Source organism: Borostomias antarcticus (genome assembly GCF_949987555.1).
Source record: "Borostomias antarcticus genome assembly, chromosome: 3".
Taxonomy (NCBI): Eukaryota; Metazoa; Chordata; class Actinopteri; order Stomiiformes; family Stomiidae; genus Borostomias; species Borostomias antarcticus.
The window spans coordinates 36,752,012-36,773,239 of record NC_140236.1 but is presented as its reverse complement, the minus strand read 5'-3'; the positions used below and the strand labels follow the sequence as shown (position 1 = coordinate 36,773,239).

The window sequence follows — 21,228 nt, the reverse complement described above, 5'->3', positions numbered from 1 at the left end:
ACAGGTGTGGGCCTGGACTAGCTAGGTCCAGACTCTATAGCACAGGTGTGGGCCTGGACTAGCTAGGTCCAGACTCTATAGCACAGGTGTGGGCCTGGACTAGCTAGGTCCAGACTCTATAGCACAGGTGTGGGCCTGGACTAGCTAGGTCCAGACTCTATAGCACAGGTGTGGGCGTGGACTAGCCCGGTCCAGACTCTATAGCACAGGTGTGGAGCTGGACTAGCTAGGTCCAGACTCTATAGCACAGGTGTGGGCCTGGACTAGCTAGGTCCAGACTCTATAGCACAGGTGTGGGCCTGGACTAGCTAGGTCCAGACTCTATAGCACAGGTGTGGGCCTGGACTAGCTAGGTCCAGACTCTATAGCACAGGTGTGGGCCTGGACTAGCTAGGTCCAGACTCTATAGCACAGGTGTGGGCCTGGACTAGCTAGGTCCAGACTCTATAGCACAGGTGTGGGCGTGGACTAGCCCGGTCCAGACTCTATAGCACAGGTGTGGGGCTGGACTAGGTCCAGACTCTATAGCACAGGTGTGGGCTGGACTAGCCTGGTCCAGACTCTATAGCACAGGTGTGGAGCTGGACTAGCTAGGTCCAGACTCTATAGCACAGGTGTGGGGCTGGACTAGCTAGGTCCAGACTCTATAGCACAGGTGTGGGCTGGACTAGCCCGGTCCAGACTCTATAGCACAGGTGTGGGCTGGACTAGCCCGGTCCAGACTCTATAGCACAGGTGTGGGCCTGGACTAGCTAGGTTCAGACTCTATAGCACAGGTGTGGGCTGGACTAGCTAGGTCCAGACTCTATAGCACAGGTGTGGGCCTGGACTAGCTAGGTCCAGACTCTATAGGTAAGCAATCATTACAGGGTTTCTTCTTCAGACCCATTAGGTCTTGCAATGACTTCAAACACCAATTTGTTCTGCAAATAGCCCGTTCAATCTGTGCCCTCCAAAGAGAGATGCCTCTTTCACTCTCATCAGTAATTGAATCTTCAAAGGGGCATTTTCCTCCATCAGGCATCAGGCTGATGAATAGTAAACGTTCATTTGAACTGGAAAAAGAGGAGACATGTTTATCCATGTTCAGTTAGATGTTCATCATCATCATTGATAATTGCCCTGCTGAAATTTAAAGGGAGAGAATGTTACTGTTTTTTGAATATTAATAGGGCAAGTAGTTACATAATGAGGGTCTCTTGCGTGAAAGAAAAATGTTTGGACAATTCGTTCTGAACTGAAAAACCTACTCCTGAATAAGATAAGCGTCAGGTAAAAAAAGAGTTACTGTATTCATCAAGTCGAATTGGGAACAGAACTTCTCATTCAAAAAATGTTTCATTCAAAATTCAAGACCTATTGTAAATAGTAATGTTGAGGCCATTTTCATCACTGGATAACTGCCAAAGGTATTTCAGATACTGAACTAAAAATAATATAGTTTGACACCAGGAAATAAAGGAAGCTTTTATATCTTAACCATTTTTATTAATTAAATACACCGTACTGGAGCAAATGTCTCTGAAAATATCACAAATAGATTTCTCTTTCATTCAGCATTTATAGGTTGGTGAAAATCTCTACATTACTGACTATGAGCATCTTAAACTGGTTCGCCATGGTTTCAGGTTTCATAGAGGGGTGAGGGTGAGGGTGTGTGTAGGGTCATAGAGGGGTGAGGGTGAGGGTGTGTGTAGGGTCATAGAGGGGTGAGGGTGTGTGTAGGGTCATAGAGGGGTGAGGGTGTGTGTAGGGTCATAGAGGGGTGAGGGTGAGGCTGTGTGTAGGGTCATAGAGGGGTGAGGGTGAGGGTGTGTGTAGGGTCATAGAGGGGTGAGGGTGAGGCTGTGTGTAGGGTCATAGAGGGGGGTGAGGGTTAGGTGTGTGTAGGGTCATAGAGGGGTGAGGGTGTGTGTAGGGTCATAGAGGGGTGAGGGTGTGTGTAGGGTCATAGAGGGGTGAGGGTGTGTGTAGGGTCATAGAGGGGTGAGGGTGTGTGTAGGGTCATAGAGGGGTGAGGGTGTGTGTAGGGTCATAGAGGGGTGAGGGTGAGGGTGAGGGTGTGTGTAGGGTCATAGAGGGGTGAGGGTGAGGGTGTGTGTAGGGTCATAGAGGGGTGAGGGTGAGGGTGTGTGTAGGGTCATAGAGGGGTGAGGGTGAGGGTGTGTGTAGGGTCATAGAGGGGTGAGGGTGTGTGTAGGGTCATAGAGGGGTGAGGCTGTGTGTAGGGTCATAGAGGGGTGAGGGTGTGTGTAGGGTCATAGAGGGGTGAGGGTGAGGGTGTGTGTAGGGTCATAGAGGGGTGAGGGTTGTGTGTAGGGGTAGAAGGTACTGTAGTAGGGGTAGAAGGTACCGTAGCAATGCCTGGACAAAACATTTACATGCGTACTGTACATACATGGTAGTTTTACAAATACACCAAGAGTGTTCATGATTTGTTTTCCACAAAAAAGCCACAGATACGTTTTAACCCAGTCTTTTTTATATACCACCGAAAGTGAAACATATTCCCTTTTACAACACTTAAAATATAGAAAGTGGGAACCCCATGTTGTAAGGAAATGAGGATATAAAAAGGAAAAGAGAAATAAAAATAAAAGGAGTCAGTTTCCCCAATATCCCTTTTTTTAAACAAATGTACAAATGCAGTTTTGAAAACGCTGCACTCGATTAGCTTTGTTTGTCTTTCTCTCTCTCTTTATCCAAAACATCGTTTGTGTGGATTTCCGTTCTGTCCTCCTTTGAGTCCCTCAGGTTCTGATCAGTCTCCTTATTCCAGGGTCATGGAGTCCTCAGTATCCCGTTTGGGGGCGCATGTGTGCGCGCGGGGTTTCCCACCCACGTTTGGGGGGGCGGGGGGGGGGGGGGGGGGGGCGGTTAGGGGTTCAACGGACGTCGGAGGAGGGGTGCAGAAAGAGAATATTGGAGATGGAGGTTGTTTCCTGGGAGCTCAGGTGAGGGCCTGGGTGCTAGAAGGCTGGGGCCGATCCACACAGTCTTAGGTGACGATGAGTAAGGGCTCAAATGAAGGCACGCATCCTGCTTCCTGCACACCTCCCGCTTAACACACCTGAATGATGGAGAAACAGTGGCCAGAGTTAGTAGTTGCCAGTGTTGGGCAATGTTGACAGGAGGGTTATTATACACGGTCGCCAATATTCACCGTCAAACAATGGCGTGACAAAGGCTATCAAAACTTTATAATAATAATAATAATAATAATGATAAATTAATATGTTAATGAATGATTAAGGCTGGAATTTGATCAAACAAGTATCTGTTTCCAACAATTTCCACAATTCACATTATTGTCTGAGGTAATATTAGAGACTACCAACGGTGTTAGAAAATAGCCCACTGATTTCACATCATGGAAATAATCTTGAATTATTCCACCAATTCACTAGTGTGATCTCACTCACCTCCTGAAACTCTGCACTTAGCAGATAGAGGTCGGAGGAATAATGTTTCTCTTAAAGATCTTTAATTGGAACAGTTCTGTTACCACAGTATTGTCAGCAGACAAACAGCTGCACGACGCCAACAACAATCCAACGCCAGGCCTGATACAGACGCACGTACAGACGGCCTCATACAGACGCACGTACAGACGGCCTCATACAGACGCACGTACAGACGGCCTCATACAAACGCACGTACAGACGGCCTCATACAGACGCACGTACAGACGGCCTCATACAGACGCACGTACAGACGGCCTCATACAGACGCACGTACAGACGGCCTCATACAGACGCACGTGTGGAAGCACCAGGAAACGCCAGGCCTCATACAGACGCACGTGAGGAAGCACCAGGAAACGCCAGGCCTCATACAGACGCACGTGAGGAAGCACCAGGAAACGCCAGGCCTCATACAGACGCACGTGAGGAAGCACCAGGAAACGCCAGGCCTCATACAGACGCACGTGAGGAAGCACCAGGAAAACGCAGCGCTCCAAATGTTGCTTGTGTCGTATGCAGATTCCATCAACATCAAGCTCCAGCAAAGACCCCGTTAATTTATTGATCAGTGAGGCTTTGGAAGCCATCTGGCACCACATTTCCTTTGTATTCACTTTAAAGTACATTTATAAAGTGAGTCTTTTGTGTAATTCTAACACAACCCCGGGAGTGTTCATTTCTTGTGAAGCAGAGAAATCCAGGGGAACAAAGACAATTATAATCTGTCTGAGAAATTATGCTTTGCTTTCACCAACAGTTGGACCAACTTTTTTTTCATCTTTTCCTTTGTTTTTAAGATTCTGGGGGGCAATTTGCTTTTCCCTTCTTCCTTCAAATCACTAAGAAGGCTTCAGTCTATTAGTAATTGCAAACCCCCACTTTGGGGGCTAATTAAAGTGACGGGGGCTGGGAAGGTCTAATTCCCCTGGGTCGAGGCGCCGTATGAGAAAGGTAATTTGTCTGTCCTGAACAAAGAGATTAGGGAGTAGCTGGGAAGCCTACTTAATAAATGAGCATCAAATGTCCTGTGCCATAGACACAGACAACACCAATTATGTCACCGTGAAATCTCCCATAATAAAAACAATGGCGAATGGACAGCGCTTCACAGAGTACATGCATTAGCAGAGCACTGGCCTGCTCTCCTCCTGAGAGCTCTCTGTTGCTATGCTGCTGCTTGTGTGCTTCTAGCACCACTGTTACATATGGCTCAAACAACCATACTGGGTGCTAAAGAGAAGCCAACATTCACAGTGCACTACTGAGTGCAGCCGAGTAGAGGTAGTAAAAGATAGAAATCACCACCAGGAGCAGTGCTTCACGCAAGACCATTTTAAGTATTTAATTTTATACCCAGAGAGCAGAAAAGCTCTCAAACTATTTTTTCGCTGAGGGAGGTGTCAGTGTGTATTTAATAATTCTCTCTCCACTATAATTAAAGCACAAGGGCCAATATTCAGATTGCATTTTAGCATCAATAATTCAGTAGTTTTCACTACAATTGATGTAAGTGCATAAATAAACAATGAGGCCTCATATTTACCACACCAGCCGCACCACCAGGGACACGGGGGAGGGCGGGTGGGAGTGCTGGCTTAAACACACATTTAAAATTAAGCTAGATAATGCAAAGGCTTTCAATTTGAATGTGAGGTGCTCTTAGTGCTGATTTGTAAAAGTGACGAATGCTTAAAAGGCCTGTGATGGCGAGCGAGAGAGGGATGCTTAATGGAGCTCTGCTCTCTCCTCTCCTCTCCTCTTTCCTCTCCTCTCCTCTCTCTTCTCTCATCTCTGCTCTCCTCTTCTCTCCTATCATCTACTCTCCTCACTCCTCTCCTCTCCTCTCCTCTCCTCTCCTCTCCTCTCCTCTCCTCTCCTCTCCTCTCCTCTCCTCTCCTCTCCTCTCCTCTCCTCTCCTCTCCTCTCTCTTCTCTCATCTCTGCTCTCCTCTTCTCTCCTATCCTCTACTCTCCTCACTCCTCTCCTCTCCCCTCTCTCCTCTCCCCTCTCCCCTCTCCCCTCTCCGCTCTCCTCTTCTCTCCTCTCCTCTCCTCTCTCCTCCTCTCTCTCTTCTCCTCACTCCTCTCCTCTCCCCTCTCCCCTCTCCGCTCTCCTCTTCTCTCCTCTCCTCTCCTCTCCTCTCTCCTCCTCTCTCTCTTCTCCTCTATCCTCTCCTCTCCTCTCTGCTCTCCTCTTCTCTCTCCTCTCCTCTCCTCTCCTCTCCTCTCCTCTCCTCTCCTCTCTCCTCCTCTCTCTCTTCTCCTCTCTCCTCTCCTCTCCTCTCCTCTCCTCTACTCTCCTCTCTCCTCTCCTCTCCTCTCCTCTCCTCTCCTCTCCTCTCCTCTCCTCTCCTCTCCTCTCCTCTCCTCTCCTCTCCTCTCCTCTCCTCTCCTCTCCTCTCTCTTCTCCTCTCCCAGATCCACTCAAGGTGAAAAACGTTCATGCTCCCAGCAATATCCCTCCTCTTATACCCATAAATGTTGTTGTTTTTTAAACACAGCGCTCTTATCTCTGCATATACAGATGAGGCACAGATAAACATGTTTTGAGAGGGTGACTTGACGCTCTCACCTGCTGCCATAATGCGCAAGCTAATGTAATGGTAAGTGTGGGGTAAATACCTAGTCCTGCTGATTTGCTTTCAGCTGGGTAAGATCAAACCAGGACAACATAATTAACAGACTAGGCAGTGAATGGGCTCTGGGATGCATAACCAGTAACATGTGTGTGTTTTTGGCCCCAGACTAATGGCTCAGGACAGGGGGACGGGGATGGAAAGGTCAAACATGCTCCAAAAGGAATGATGGAAAAATCTATTGCCCATCCGAAATTAAAATTAATCTTTGGTCAATACGATTTAATATCTATTGCATGCCTTGCAGTAAAGATGAATCAATGTCATCAATATATAATCGGTATGAAAATCGGTTAGGAAATTACAGAGATAATTCTTTCTGACATCCTACCCTGTTGACTGGTGCGTCAACCCTCTAATGTATCTGTTGAAGGGGTATATATGAATATAAAGATATTCAGTGTTGCAAATCAGCATCTGACTGAGCCTAAAATGTTATTTTCTGCACATGACTTCCAGCCTGTAAGATGTTCAGTTACAGTACAATGTCTGTGTAATTAGCAGCTGATATTGTTCTACTTGGAGAGCGGCTAAATATGTTTGATGTTTGAAAATGACACTGAAAAGTATCAAGCAACTTAATGAAGACTTCCGTGTCTGACACGACTGAAACAGTGATAGTCCACTGGCCCAGAGAGAGGTTAGGAGGGAGGAGGGACCCAGAGAGAGGTTAGGAGGTTAGGAGGGGCCCAGAGAGAGGTTAGGAGGGAGGAGGGATCCAGAGAGAGGTTAGGAGGTTAGGAGGGATCTAGAGAGAGGTTAGGAGGGAGGAGGGATCCAGAGAGAGGTTAGGAGGGGCCCAGAGAGAGGTTAGGAGGGATCTAGAGAGAGGTTAGGAGGGACCCAGAGAGAGGTTAGGAGGGAGGAGGGACCCAGAGAGAGGTTAGGAGGGATCTAGAGAGAGGTTAGGAGGGATCTAGAGAGAGGTTAGGAGGGGCCCAGAGAGAGGTTAGGAGGGACCCAGAGAGAGGTTAGGAGGGATCTAGAGAGAGGTTAGGAGGTTAGGAGGGACCCAGAGAGAGGTTAGGAGGTTAGGAGGGATCAGAGAGAGGTTAGGAGGGACCCAGAGAGGTTAGGAGGGACCCAGAGAGGAGAGTGACTCCTACCTTCTGGTCGGGCAGTAGCGGGTTTGTCTGGAGTGAACTCAGATGGCCGTTGATGAGCGCTGTGGGTCGGTCGTGTTCACAGAACAGGCTGCCGTTGATGTAGTGGAACCGGTCTCCAGGGACAAGCCGGTTCCGGCAGGTGGAACATGTGAAACACTGTGAAGGGATAGAGAGAGAGACCGTCACCACTGAGGGAAATATCAACTGCAGTGCACACACACACACACACACACACACACACACACACACACACACACACAAACACACACACACACACACACACTCACACACACTCATGTTCACACACACACACTCATGTTCACACACACATTCACACACAATCAGATACAGGTATGTGCTTCAGCACACATGCACAGGCAAACACACACACACACACAGACACACACACACACACACACACACACACATCTATCTAAATAACCTATTCCCAACGTGTTTTGTGATGTTCAGAGCTGTGGGATAGTGCTTACCTTAAGATGGTACACGTTGCCCTGTGCCCTCATGACCAGTTCGCTGGCTGGAATGGACTGACCACAAGCGCTGCATGCGCCACTGTTCCCAAATAACCTGTCAGAGCACAGAGAGAAAGGGTTAACTACACACACCAACCATGCTCCACTGTTCCCAAATAACCTGTCAGAGGGCAGAGAGAAAGGGTTAACTACACACACCAACCATGCTCCACTGTTCCCAAATAACCTGTCAGAGCACAGAGAGAAAGGGTTAACTACACACACCAACCATGCTCCGCTGTTCCCAAATAACCTATGAGAGAGGACAGAGAGAAAGGGTTAACTACACACACCAACCATGCTCCACTGTTCCCAAATAACCTGTCAGAGGACAGAGAACAAGGGTTAACTACACACACCAACCATGCTCCACTGTTCCCAAATAACCTGTCAGAGCACAGAGAGAAAGGGTTAACTACACACACCAACCATGCTCCGCTGTTCCCAAATAACCTGTCAGAGCACAGAGAGAAAGGGTTAACTACACACACCAACCATGCTCCGCTGTTCCCAAATAACCTGTCAGAGCACAGAGAGAAAGGGTTAACTACACACACCAACCATGCTCCACTGTTCCCAAATAACCTGCCAGAGCACAGAGAGAAAGGGTTAACTACACACACCAACCATGCTCCACTGTTCCCAAATAACCTGCCAGAGCACAGAGAGAAAGGGTTAACTCCACACAACAACCTTTCTAAGACGGTGGATACTGACTGGCTCTTTTAAATTAGTATACTAACAGTACACTGACATTTTAATATAAATGGAACCAAATGAAATATGATTGTCACATTTCACAATGCAATGGTCATCCAATGGAAGGAGGTTGGAGCACAATATAGAACACAGAGAATCAATACATATTTTGTATTCAGTTATCATTTGTGTGTTCTCTGATGATTTATATTTAGGCCCACTTCTAACCTTCTTCTTCCCAAAAAAAAACCATTACAAATGGACTATTTTCTTAGAAGAGGGGATAGAAAATCATACCGTAGCAATCCCACAAAACCAAATGAAACATCCTGGATCCCTTTTTGTTTGCACAAGCATGTGCTGTATCACCGAAACGACGTATTACCTTGGGCGCACATTTTTTTGCAACCTAATAATAACCTGGAACATAAGCAATCAGGACCTAAGAGGATTTGATTGTACATCTAGGCGGAGACATAGTGCTTTTGCCATTAGGACTCCTGCGAACGCTCTGTCACTGCTGCGTTTCCATTAGAAACGCACAGCTACTCTGGTTGATATATAATGTGCATGGGTTAACCTTTTCAATCATGGTGTCAACACTTTAGATTTGCTTCTGCTCATCTCTTTCGTCCCTAACCTTCTCTCTCTCTCTTTCTCTCTCTCTCTCCCTCTCTCCCTCTCTCCCTGCCTCTTGATAATGAAATGCTTGCTCCAGCTTCCCCTTCTATCTGCCTTCTGAGTCCACAATTTAGATTACTTCATCTCGGCGAGCAACAAACTGAATGAAATTTCGATTTGAGCAGAAAGTAATTTACTGGGATCTGGAGCCATTTGTCATCATATCTCACCGGGTGTTTGCTCTATCACTGCACTTTTCCTATGCAATCAAATAAGACCACGGCATCTGACATGCTCGGGAGAGGAGGGGGGGAGTGGTTGACACCGGTGTACGAGACTCTCTCGTAAGATGTTCAGCCAAAACCGCATATGGGGGAGAAACGGGGGATGCAAAAAAAAAAAAAAAAAACTTTTCAAAAGATGTCAATTTTCTCAGGAGCTTAAATGCATGAGAGCAAAAAACATGTAATCTACAGGCTGACATGAGAGAGCATGTATGACCATAATAGTGTTCCATCACTGGCCCACTTAGTCTTTCTCTGAACATAGCCTGTGTGAATGTTGTTAAATGTATTGACGGAGCAACACAGTCCATTTCAGAAGGGATACCAGAATGGCTTTCAATAGCCCAAGAAACAAATTTTGTCTTGGCATCGATTGGAAGAGCTTGAAGGATTCCATTTCAAAAACTAATTAGCTGGAGACTGTTGTGACAACATGGCCAATGCTGTGCCTTAACCAGGGCGGCTCTGCTCTAGGAGAAGGCAGATGAGGGCTTTGCTTCGCTCAACAATGCCTCAAGAAGCACCTCGACCCATTGTCTCCAATTGACCTCCAAATGTTGTAAGTTTGGAGACCCATTGAAATAATGTCCTTTTTACTTCACAACATACAAAATGAACATGCATACAACGCATTATTGGCAAGCTAGACTATTATTTCTGCGGCCTATGTAAAACACTTTGTAGATTGTGCAATACACTTTATTCAGCCACTTATTTCCCCTGTGTGAATGTCTCGTAGGGTTGTTAAAACAAAAAAGCCTTTCCCTATAGCCTCTCTATTTCATCACTGTGCACTATACATAGCAGGGCTCTACTTTACCAGGGGATAACTGCTGATAGTATTTGATTTAAAGGGCTGAAGGCTTTAGGTGCTCAATTAAGTTGCTATCAGTCTGTACTCTAATGGCCTTCTTTTCCATTGAACTCCTGTATTGGGGTGGGTAGAAACCCCGGGCCGGGGTAATTAAGACCAGGGGACTCTTTAATTGTGATGACACAACTGGTCTCAGTTTCATTTCTGTAAATCAGAGGGTTTAAGGGGTAGTTTGTTTTAAGCCATTTGCCCGCACAATCATCCGCAGACATCGGAGGATGGCTTTGTCAACCAAGGTTGAAGAGGCAATGTTGATTTATTTGTATTATGCTCTCCACAAAGGGAATCTGACTTTGAGCTACTAGCCAATGTGTTTCATTAAAAAAAGGAATTTGGAGCTGTCTACTATCTATAGGCATGACAACTGGATCTCATTTCAGGACTGCCTGTCAGGTGAAATATGGCCTGGCTTGCTGTTAGGCTGTCTCACCAACGCTGGGCTCGTTCACTCAGATCTTTGAACAGGGTAAAATAACCCCACAACAATGATTTCTGCAACATAGTCCATTAAAAAATGGCTCTCCACATCAGCAGCCAAAGCACCTTAAAAGCACTAGGCCATATTGATACTTAAGCAGGGCTTTGCATAATGGCAAGAGAGCTGCATTAGAGAGTGAGGGGTTGGGGGGGGGGATCGGAGAGGACAGGGGGCGGGGGCGGGGGGGGGGATGGGGGGAATCAGCCAAATTACACTTGGTTAATTCAGAGTAACAGATCTGGCCCCAAGTGAATTGAAGGCCTTGAATTAATTCTGTTATGACAAATCAAGATAAACGTTTCTCCTAAATTGCATGCGATTTAATTAATTTCAGAGATCCCGTTTTTTCCTGGCCTAATAGTTCACATGCTGCCGTGCTGTCATAGTGCTTGAGTGGGCAGACTTCAAAGTGATATTAAATAACCAACTATTAGATTTACCTCTCGCGTTCTATTGGAAAAGTGCCATTTAATTACCTAGGCCTATTCAATTAAAGGGACAGCGTCTACTCTGAATCCAGCAGCCACATGATTGCTATTTAAATTAATTCTCACTCCACAAGCATCCCACACAAATAACACCACCTCTAGCTTAAAAACAATATGATCCCAGACAGCCTACCTCACACTGAGGTGAAAGCTGGTGAAAGCTGTACTACTTGCTTTGCACAGACACACAGAGAGAGCAGGCGTGTCAGGGTTTGTGGCATGTGCATCTCCCCACTTGATTGATGGGAGATGGATATCAATCCAGGTCAGGCTCTCCTCCCATTAGGCCATAATGCGATGCATTTTCACTCAAGCGACCTGATCAATCTAGGGAGCTTTTTCACATCAGCTGTATTAATACAAGTTAGATATATAGCTCCATTATTTATACCGCAAGGGCAATTTAATAATCCATTACAAAATGAGACTGTCCCTTTAAAAAAAAAAAAAACACAAGCAACTGGCCTTAGCAATAATCCTCCCTCTCTCTCTTCCTTTCTCGCTCCCTCTCTCTCAAAAGCCAATTTGGTTAATTAAATGTTTTGTTTGCAATGTGGCTCTCATTCATTTCGGACACGTCATTGGGAGCGGATCCGAGCCAGGGACCAGATCTCATTAGATAAAACCCATCAGGACTAAAGGAAAATGGAGGGGGACTCTAATTAAAGCTTTTAATTGTGTGGACTCACTGTCAGATGTTTTCTTTCCTTCCTCCTGCCTTATCTCCAGCCAGATCACAGGCCTAGTGCTTCAGTTGTGTTTTAGCCCCCTCCTTCCACCAAGCATGCTCTCATTACAAGTAGAAAGGTGTATCCACTTTTCCCCCTCCCAATTCTAATTAGGTAGTAGTCCCATTAGGAATGGAGAAACCCATTGACTTAGGCCTTTTGATGAGGAGGTGGGCGGAGACAACAAGGCTCACTGTAGATTTAGACTCATCCCTGGAGACTTGGTGTCAGCCCTGCATGTTCATGTTGTTTTAAGAACCACGGCATGGCTGCTGAGTTTGGACTGAATATGTCAGGGCAAAATAGAATGATAGCCCACACATTATTGATCCACAATGGCAACAGACTAGTGAGGATGCAAAACACAACCGCCTAGTGAGGATGCAAAACACAACAGACTAGTGAGGATGCAAAACACAACCGCCTAGTGAGGATGCAAAACACAACAGACTAGTGAGGATGCAAAACACAACAGACTAGTGAGGATGCAAAACACAACAGACTAGTGAGGATGCAAAACCCAACAGACTAGTGAGGATGCAAAACACAACAGACTAGTGAGGATGCAAAACACAACAGACTAGTGAGGATGCAAAACCCAACAGACTAGTGAGGATGCAAAACACAACATACTAGTGAGGATGCAAAACACAACAGACTAGTGAGGATGCAAAACACAACAGACTAGTGAGGATGCAAAACCCAACAGACTAGTGAGGATGCAAAACACAACAGACTAGTGAGGATGCAAAACACAAACCAGACGCTGTATGACATGATGGAGCTGGGTAATTTCCTGGCAATATGGAGACCCCTTGAAAAGTATGACAGATATGTTCAACTATTCGGTGATTCCACATCACAAGTTTAAGTAAAAATACAGCGTCAGTGATTCAATCTTCTCAACTAATAACAAATACAAGGACATTTTCAGTTCTGAGGGGATTACAATTACTGTACACACTGTGCCTAATTATTGGAAAAAGAAAATGGGAAAATGAGTGAAAGGACAAAGTAATGTTGATATATAACAGAACTTTGCTTTGCACTCTTGGTGCACTGACAGCTTTGGCTTGTCCTTCCCTACTGTAGGTCAAATTGTTGAATGATCAGACTGTCAAATCAGGCTATTCCACATTAGCAGAATGAGAGTGCCGTCACCAAGCTCTGGTTAAGTGTCCGACACACTTATATAAATATTTAAAAAGACCCTCTTTGCTAATTAAATTGTCCCTTTCTGAAATACGCACAAACTTGCCAGACAGAATGAGAAACCCTTTCAAATTCCTCCAGTGCCAAAGGTCAGCGCCCGTCCCATATAGCTTCCTAGCATCTGGTGCAGCAGACAAAAACCTGGAAAGGCCTTTTTTGTTCACCATGAAAAAATAACAACAAACAGACACGCAAATGTTCTTCTGTCTTGTGCTCAGTCAACAGGTCAGACATGTTTGACCTCTTTTAAGGATAGTCCAGAGAGAATTCAACCAGTATGAGTCTCGTATACTTGAAAAAGATGGTAGACAACCAGTACGAGTCTCGTATACTTGAACAAGATGGTAGACAACCAGTACGAGTCTCGTATACTTGAACAAGATGGTAGACAACCAGTACGAGTCTCGTATACTTGAACAAGATGGTAGACAACCAGTACGAGTCTCGTATACTTGAACAAGATGGTAGACAACCAGTACGAGTCTCGTATACTTGAACAAGATGGCAGACCTGAGACATGCTCTGAATGGAGAATACATTCCCTTAAGTACATAATTATATATGGCCTGTAGTGTTATTCTAACACTCCCTCACACTTCTAACACGCTTATCCTTGTTTTAATCAATTCTAACTCTCGCTATGAGACATTTTACTATTACGGACATGAAACACACTATTTATCCACCAGAAACCAGGCCATCCACTTATTTCTAACAATCACATCTTGATTTTGTCAGATAATTCATGTGGGATTTTAATGAATGGATTCCTGATTTTCAAAGAGCACACTGCATGTCACCTGTACCATATAACAGGGGGGAAAGTTGACCACACACTGTACACACACCGTACACACACCGTACACACACTGTACAAGACGCGGCCGCACTCACCTGATGTAGTCGTTTCTGCAGAGGATCATGCCGCTCTTGGTGTAGCAGGATGTGCCGATCTCTCCCAGCTGGGCCTGGCAGCAGGAGCACTTGAGGCAGCGGCTGTGCCAGTAGCTGTCCATGGTGTAGAGCAGGAAGCGGTCTGCGATCTTCCCCCCGCAGCCCGCACAGCGCTTCCAGGAGAGAGAGCCCGCTCCCACCGGCGGGGGCTGGGTGCTGCCACCGGGGTTTACCATCGTCCCTGGTGGAGAAGAGACACAAGCACGAGGACCATCTCATTTGGGTTTCTGGTGAACATGGAAGGCCCGGGAAAAGTATCAATTGTTTTTCGAGTGACCTTAGGCGACCTCCTGCACACGGCTCAATCAATTTTAAATTAGCAGGAGGGTTATAATGGTATGCATTTATTTCAAACAGTCCAAAGCACATCACACCAGCCAAATTGCAAGATGTAATCAGTGTATTTTTCCAATGCAATTACAACTCTTCCTTCATCCACAAGATGTGTGCTACTGACAAGGTAAATACAGAACTTGTGATCTGGTCATCACAGAACTTTTCTATTAAAGTTACGAGCTCTTCATCGAAAGATCACTCATGAGAACTACTAGCCTATTTCATTATTAACTGGCTGCAAATGTCATAACACATCTAGTCATAGTCATAACAGTTGTCAGATACCTGCAGGTGACTTGTTAAGAGTATATTCTAGATAACGTTATTGTATTTTCAATGCTGCCATGCCTTTGTGAATTACAGTATTTGTTTATAAAGCTTTTGGCCTATTGTCCAATGTCTCACAGTATATGTTTTGGAGGCAGCAGCTCTGTACCCTGCTATGCTGCAAGAGGACTACAAGTCATTTATCCAACTTATCTGCCCTTGATCTATCTCATCCACATGCTGTTGCCTCAATTGTCCACTTCATGATGAATGCCTGTTAACTGATAACACTGGAGGCCAGTGGAACAATTAAAGCAGCACTGGCTTTTGTTGAGCTGTCCAAATGGCTTTCAGATACCACCTAACTCGTCCTATTCTTCACTGGGCTATAGTGTGTTCTATGAGAAAGGGGTATGATTATTTCAACTGAAACAGGCAAAACACACAAGTGCTAAAAGTTGTAAAACTCAGATGCCTTTGCGGAATGCTATGAATGCAACATAATGTATAAACGGGCTTACCTCCTTGCTCTAGCCCAATACTAATGCCTGGTGGTGGATATGGTAAAGCTATATTCCCTGCAAACCAATTTTCTATACTTTGATATTGCATCTTATCTCGTGGTGCTTGCAGTGGGGTAGGTTGCAGTTGCTCATGTAGTAGTACATCACCGTAATAGCCAACTGTAATGCCTTGATACACTATCGTACGTGTGATCTATTAATGCACGCTTCGGTTTCACCTCTAAACTAATATATTTTAATTCCAATCCTCCCCAATTTCGTCAGGCAGACTTCATGGCGGGCGAAGGCAAATCTTTGTTGAAAGGTAATTAGAGGAGAGGAGGGGGAGAAAACGTTGCACTGAGAAAAGCATTCAGTAACCCCATTAGTGGGGGCTCTTAGGGACAAGCTATACCTTAGTGCTGATTAAATCTAAAAGGAGATGAATCAAAAAGCCGTCCCGAAAGTGACTCCCTAGATAAATAAGACGGGCAATCGTCAAGTTTCATTCCGGGGAAGAGAGATTTGAGCTGGGCGGGGGGCTTTTTACTTAAATGGGCTAACTCAAGTAATTACACGGACAGGCAATTTAGGCACCGAGATGGAGTCGAAGAAATAGAAAACATATCTCCCAGCCGAGGGCTAAACGGCCCCATTCTCAGGAAAAAGCCTAAGAATCCCTCGGTGGATCGGGCTGTAGCCTAGTCTACTCGAAGACTATGTCTGAATGCTTTAACGTGGAATATGAATGTATGTAAAACAATGTAGGCGAGTCAATTCACAACCTGGCTAAACATGCAAGGGAAATGTGGAAAGCTCAATAGCATGTCATACATTTACAGCAAAACAGTTGAGACACTTAGGCAATGTTATACAAAAGTGTACAAACAATGTTTTCCGTGTGTATTTTAATTCCCCTAGTCTACTCTCTGGATCTGCACGTTATTTTGACAAACTGTGTTCATAAATTCGAATGAAATGCAACAAAAGTCATGCAGAAATGTAGAATTACCCACCTCGTTTGTCCCGTTTAAGAGTAATGGTTGAATCGGACTGTCAAATAGATTTCAGAAAATGTTCTAGTTTGGCTTCTTTGAATACAGATTGCAAAAACAGTCCAAATAGGTTACTATTGCGTTTAGGCAAGAACCTTTTACGAGACAACGTTCGCTGCAAGTCCCAGCAATAGCGGACCCGGACAGAAATAGGCTTCTGACTGCTGGCAGTGAACGAGGTAGTACAGCAAATGGAGTTATCAGATAGTATTTCCACTGGAACCGTCCCGTTATAGCGTGCCTTTGGGTTTTCTTTGAAGAGTCCAACGCAAGATGATCTAGCTCTAGGTCTAGGTGAACAATACAATTCCCTAAATAGACGGAGAAGTGAGTTATTGTGATATTCGCAGAAGATGATGCGACAAAGGCAGTCTGCCGTCCTCTGGTGCTATAGCCTAGTGCGCGTCTCCTCGTCGCCTGCTCTCTCGCCTGCTCTACATGTGTCACTGACAGAATGAAAACCCTCACTAAACCTCCTCTAGGTGGATGACGTAAGACACTGTACAGCCAATCTCCACACAGTCCATTTAAACGGAATAACAAATCCACCCAAGTTGAGCCTGTGTTTTCTGCTCCATAGAGGCAGAGCTGCAGAGCAGGGCCCAGGCTACAGCTGCAGAGTGGCGCCATCGTCTGTTACTGAACATAATTACGCTTAATGAACGATGACACGAAGACCTACATTACTGTAGCCTAGGCTGGAGTCTTCAGCAGAGATCCACCAAGGAATATCTCACCTACAAATTATGGCATTGAAGAAACAATGAAAATATGAAATATGTGGTAACACTTTATATTAGGGTCCTTTTATTAAGCATTAGTTGTAATAAGCATTAACATTTATAAGAAATGTGCTAACGTTATCGTTATAAACTGCTTAAGAACATTAATAAAAGCCTCATTAGTTACTTATTAGCCATTAATAATACACTTATTATGCATGTTACTATGCATTTTGCAGGTGCCGGATCTAAAGTGAGGACAGTGCCTTATTAAGGTTAATAAACCCTTTATTGTGCACTTTACTATGCATTTTGCAGTGCCTTATTCATGTTATTAAGCCCTTTATTAAGCATTTGTGACCCATTTCAAGTCATCTCTGCTGTGTGTTTTTATTGCACAGTGGATTTGAACCCTGGTCACTCATGGGAAAAACATTGTTCTAACCAACTACAGCACAGAAAAGCAAACTAAAGTATATAGTATATGGAGTGGGTTTAAGGGGGTGAGTGTTGAATTGTTGAATTGTACAAACCAGGAGTGCCCACACATTTTTGGCTTGGAAGTTACTTTTGAAATGACTAGCTCAACGAGAGCTACCAACTAAAATGTAGTCTACATAGATTAGCATAACATTTACATGTGAATTAACATTAAGGCTGCTGTTTACAAATCAAATAATACTTTTTTAATGTATTTAATACAATTATTAATCAAGCTACTGTACCAAATACACTGAAGTCCATGAAACATTAACTTTCTGTTGTAGGCAATACTGTATATGTGCCTTGCACAGTCTACCAGCAAATCACTTTGTTTGTGAATAACTCTGACAGCGAGAATATCACAAATATTTGTATTTCAATTAAAATCTTTATTTTTAGTCATGTTTGTGTGTGAATGACTTGTGATCAACCTATTGGGCCCCCCCAGAAGCCTTCCCAGCCCCAAACCTTACATGGACTTAAATAAATGCGATTAAAAGTGTCTCCCATGTAAACCCTCATTCAGAATGAGTATTTCCCATGTAAACTCGCAGGAAAAACTTTCATTCCGAATTATTTCATTCTGATTATTTCATTCCGAATGAAAAGCCATCATGTAAGCCAGGGTTACCGAGAACAATCACATTGAAGTAGTATTGTGAATGTGGGCCTGTGACATAGGCCTATACAATATCCATCCTGGAATATTGCACTTTCATTTGCAAAGAGACAGTGTCTCTCTCTCTTCAAGCTTGTTTACTCCGGCTCACATGACAGAATCTTTTTATGCGTGGCTGTAAACCAGCGCACCTAGGATAGCGTTTGTCCGGTCATCACTCCCTCCCTCCCTCCATCACTCTGGTCAATGTTGACCTGCATTTCTCTGTTGGCACCACAAGAGGCAGTAGTCCCAGCACACCAAAATCAAGAAGGACACCAAAATTAACCCGCCGATATCCACTGCACAAGTAGATCTCCACTGAACAAGTAGAGTAGCGGTGAAAGCATTGGACTCCCACCCAGGAGATCGGGGTTCAAGACCCAATGGGGATGATTTTATGGGACTATACCCCAAACCTCCACATGTTCATCCTTTCGCTCCAACCTTTACCCCTTGCCTTATAGGTCAGATCCTGTCCCAACCCCAACCTTATTCTAACCCCAACTCACACTAGGGACTGGAAGGAGGACACCATCGAACTCCACTCCACAAGTAGAGTAGTGGTGAGAGCATTGGACTCGGGGTTCAAGACCCGATGGGGATGACTTTATGTTATCATCAGTGTAACTGCTTTAGCCACTGACCCCTACCATTAATGTTATGGAAGCTGCTGCTAGTTGTTGTGAGCTCATGAGCTAACTGGCTATCCTGCTCTTATTGCGCTGGATTAGCATTGGAAGCATTGGAACTGATGTGTCCAAGCGACAAGACCTATCTTAATTTATCAGACATTATTTCATGTCACTTCACAGCTATTTCAGTGGCATGACTAGCTTCCATCCTACCAGTCCTGAACAGAAACAAGCCAGCCATGCACATAAGCCAGGCTGGACCTGGTCTGGTTCTGAAGTGCCATTCCCTTTGCAATCTAAAAGTTGGCTAATGTGATTTCATCATGCATTCTTTCAAAGGCTAATGTTTTTAAGCCATGCATTTTTTAATAAAGATATGTAAAATGTGTTTATGAAAGTTCTGCCGTGAAGGTTGTTTGAGATTCTCCGGGCAAGAGCGCCTTTAGAAAGCTTGTTTCATTAAAAAGACATCAGATGTGTAAAGAATCTCTTACACAAAACTTTAATTGTTTAATTGTAACGTCTCCAAGGAGATTGTGCTCCATCAGGCTGCGTCCGCCTCAGTAAAGGCGATGTCCCACCCAGGTTACAGAGCCATTCTCTGGGCGTTCTCATCAAGCCACCTCTCACTCACTAGAACAAAAAAAAACTGGCAAAGAATGTGTCTTCCAGCGAGGAATAATTAATTTGTCTCAACTATTAAAACAGGGAGAAATTGGAAGATGAATTTGAAAGGGGGCCTCACAGGAGAGGTTTTGTTTGTTCTACGCACATTTTAATGAGCTTTTCATAATTGGGCAAGAAGAAAAAAAACTTTCTCTTTTTTCCTCCTATATCTTTTTAGCAAAATGATTATAACTAATTCCTAAGGTGGTCTCCAAGCAGCCACAATATGAGTGCAAACAGAGAGAATAAAAGCCATGGCACAACAATATGGAGCAACACTATCTCCATGTTTAAACAGGGACCAGAGAGAGTAAGACGGGGCTCCCAGATCTGATGCCCCCCACAGGGCTTGTCTAAAGAAGAGGACGAGTGCATTACTTTATAATGAAGTTGCCGCCTTGTGGGGGAACCAATACACAATCTACTAAAAGACATATTCAATGTGACGGTTCACTCTAGAGCAGAAATTCACACTTCATTATATTCTATTAATATTCCATTGTACCACAGAGGTTTGTTATCAAGCATGGTGAAAGTGATGTTTCATTCATACACCATCACTTGTTATTTGAAGGCGATGGTTTGCCAATCACTTCAGTGGATGTTTAAGGGAGGAATTCAGTTTGTAGGACCTGTTCTAAATATATTGACATACATTCAGTAATCTCTCAGCCCTTGAGTTCTCATATGCACATCTTGGCTATATACTGTACCTGGGGGGGGGGGGGGGGGGTATTGCAATCTCTGTTGGTGAGGTGGCGGAGATGCACACTCAGAGGTTTATGATATTTACATCATTCACAGTGAAGACCATTCCATCACTTGAGTATTTATGGTTGTGTGTGGGGTGTGTGTGTGGGGTGTGTGGGGTGTGTGTGTGTGTGTGTGTGTGTGTGTGTGTGTATAATGTGTGTCCATAGTGTGTGAGTTCTTGTGTTTGTGTGTTTTTGTGTGTGTGTTCTTGTGTGTGTGTGTTCTTGTGTGTGTGCGTGTGTGTGTGTGTGTGTGTGTGTGCTGTCTTTTGGAGAGAATAAGATTCGGTTAGCTGAGCCAACTGATGAGGGGAGATTAGACCTTAGATTATCTAGCGACAGAGAGAACCCTACTTCAAGCCCGCATAGAGGATGGTAGAGGATGGTAGAGGATGGTAGACGCACACAGATACATCTCAGATGAAATCTCCTAAATGAGCCAGCGGCTCTGATGAGGGTACTGATGAATTCGGTGACTCACCTCAAACCAGGCCGACCCATTCTTTCTGGAGAGACCCCTCAGACAATGTCAATGTCACACGTAAAGACTGGTATTACTGTAAATCACCATTTTTGTGTAACATAAAAATGTTAGCATACTTGTAAGATATGGATATGTACTATATGGTCAGGTAAGGTCAAATCAGAGCCCTGATTCTAATTACTGTATCATATGATGCAATCCTTTCCCATTGAGACAAAACAGAATGAAGAGAATCCTGAAGGAATATTGGAACCTTTGAGACAAAACAGAATAAAGAGATTTCTGAAGGGATATTGGAACTTGGCATAATATGTGATGTGTCATGTGTGCAATATAATCATTTGGTTTTCTGTTACATTTTCCAGTTGTGTGCTGTAGACCACATGAGCACAGCTTGAGTGCTGTTCCTGGTTGGGTCATGACACATCGATGCAGCAAGCAGCATATTCTGAGATGGATCGGCTTTCACACTGTTTCCCTTCTCAAAAGGTGTCTGACTTCATTTAAATGCTGTTATTGATCTTCTTGATCAATCCTTTGTCATTCAAAAGCAAATAAGTGAGTTTAATTAAATACAAATCAATAACTCCT

The 21,228-nt window shown here is 44.5% G+C and overlaps 1 protein-coding gene across 1 annotated transcript; it reads right to left on the bottom strand.

The window, feature by feature from the left end:
• Positions 1 to 2,991: 2,991 nt before the first annotated feature.
• Positions 2,992 to 14,252, bottom strand: lmo4b (LIM domain only 4b; the record flags this gene model as incomplete). The annotated part of the gene is made up of 4 exons (XM_084461820.1): positions 2,992 to 3,070; positions 7,206 to 7,361; positions 7,697 to 7,793; positions 14,017 to 14,252. The coding sequence occupies 4 exons, from the start codon at positions 14,250 to 14,252 to the stop codon at positions 3,062 to 3,064; spliced, it is 498 nt and encodes a 165-aa protein (XP_084317946.1). The 3' UTR covers positions 2,992 to 3,061.
• Positions 14,253 to 21,228: the final 6,976 nt, after the last annotated feature.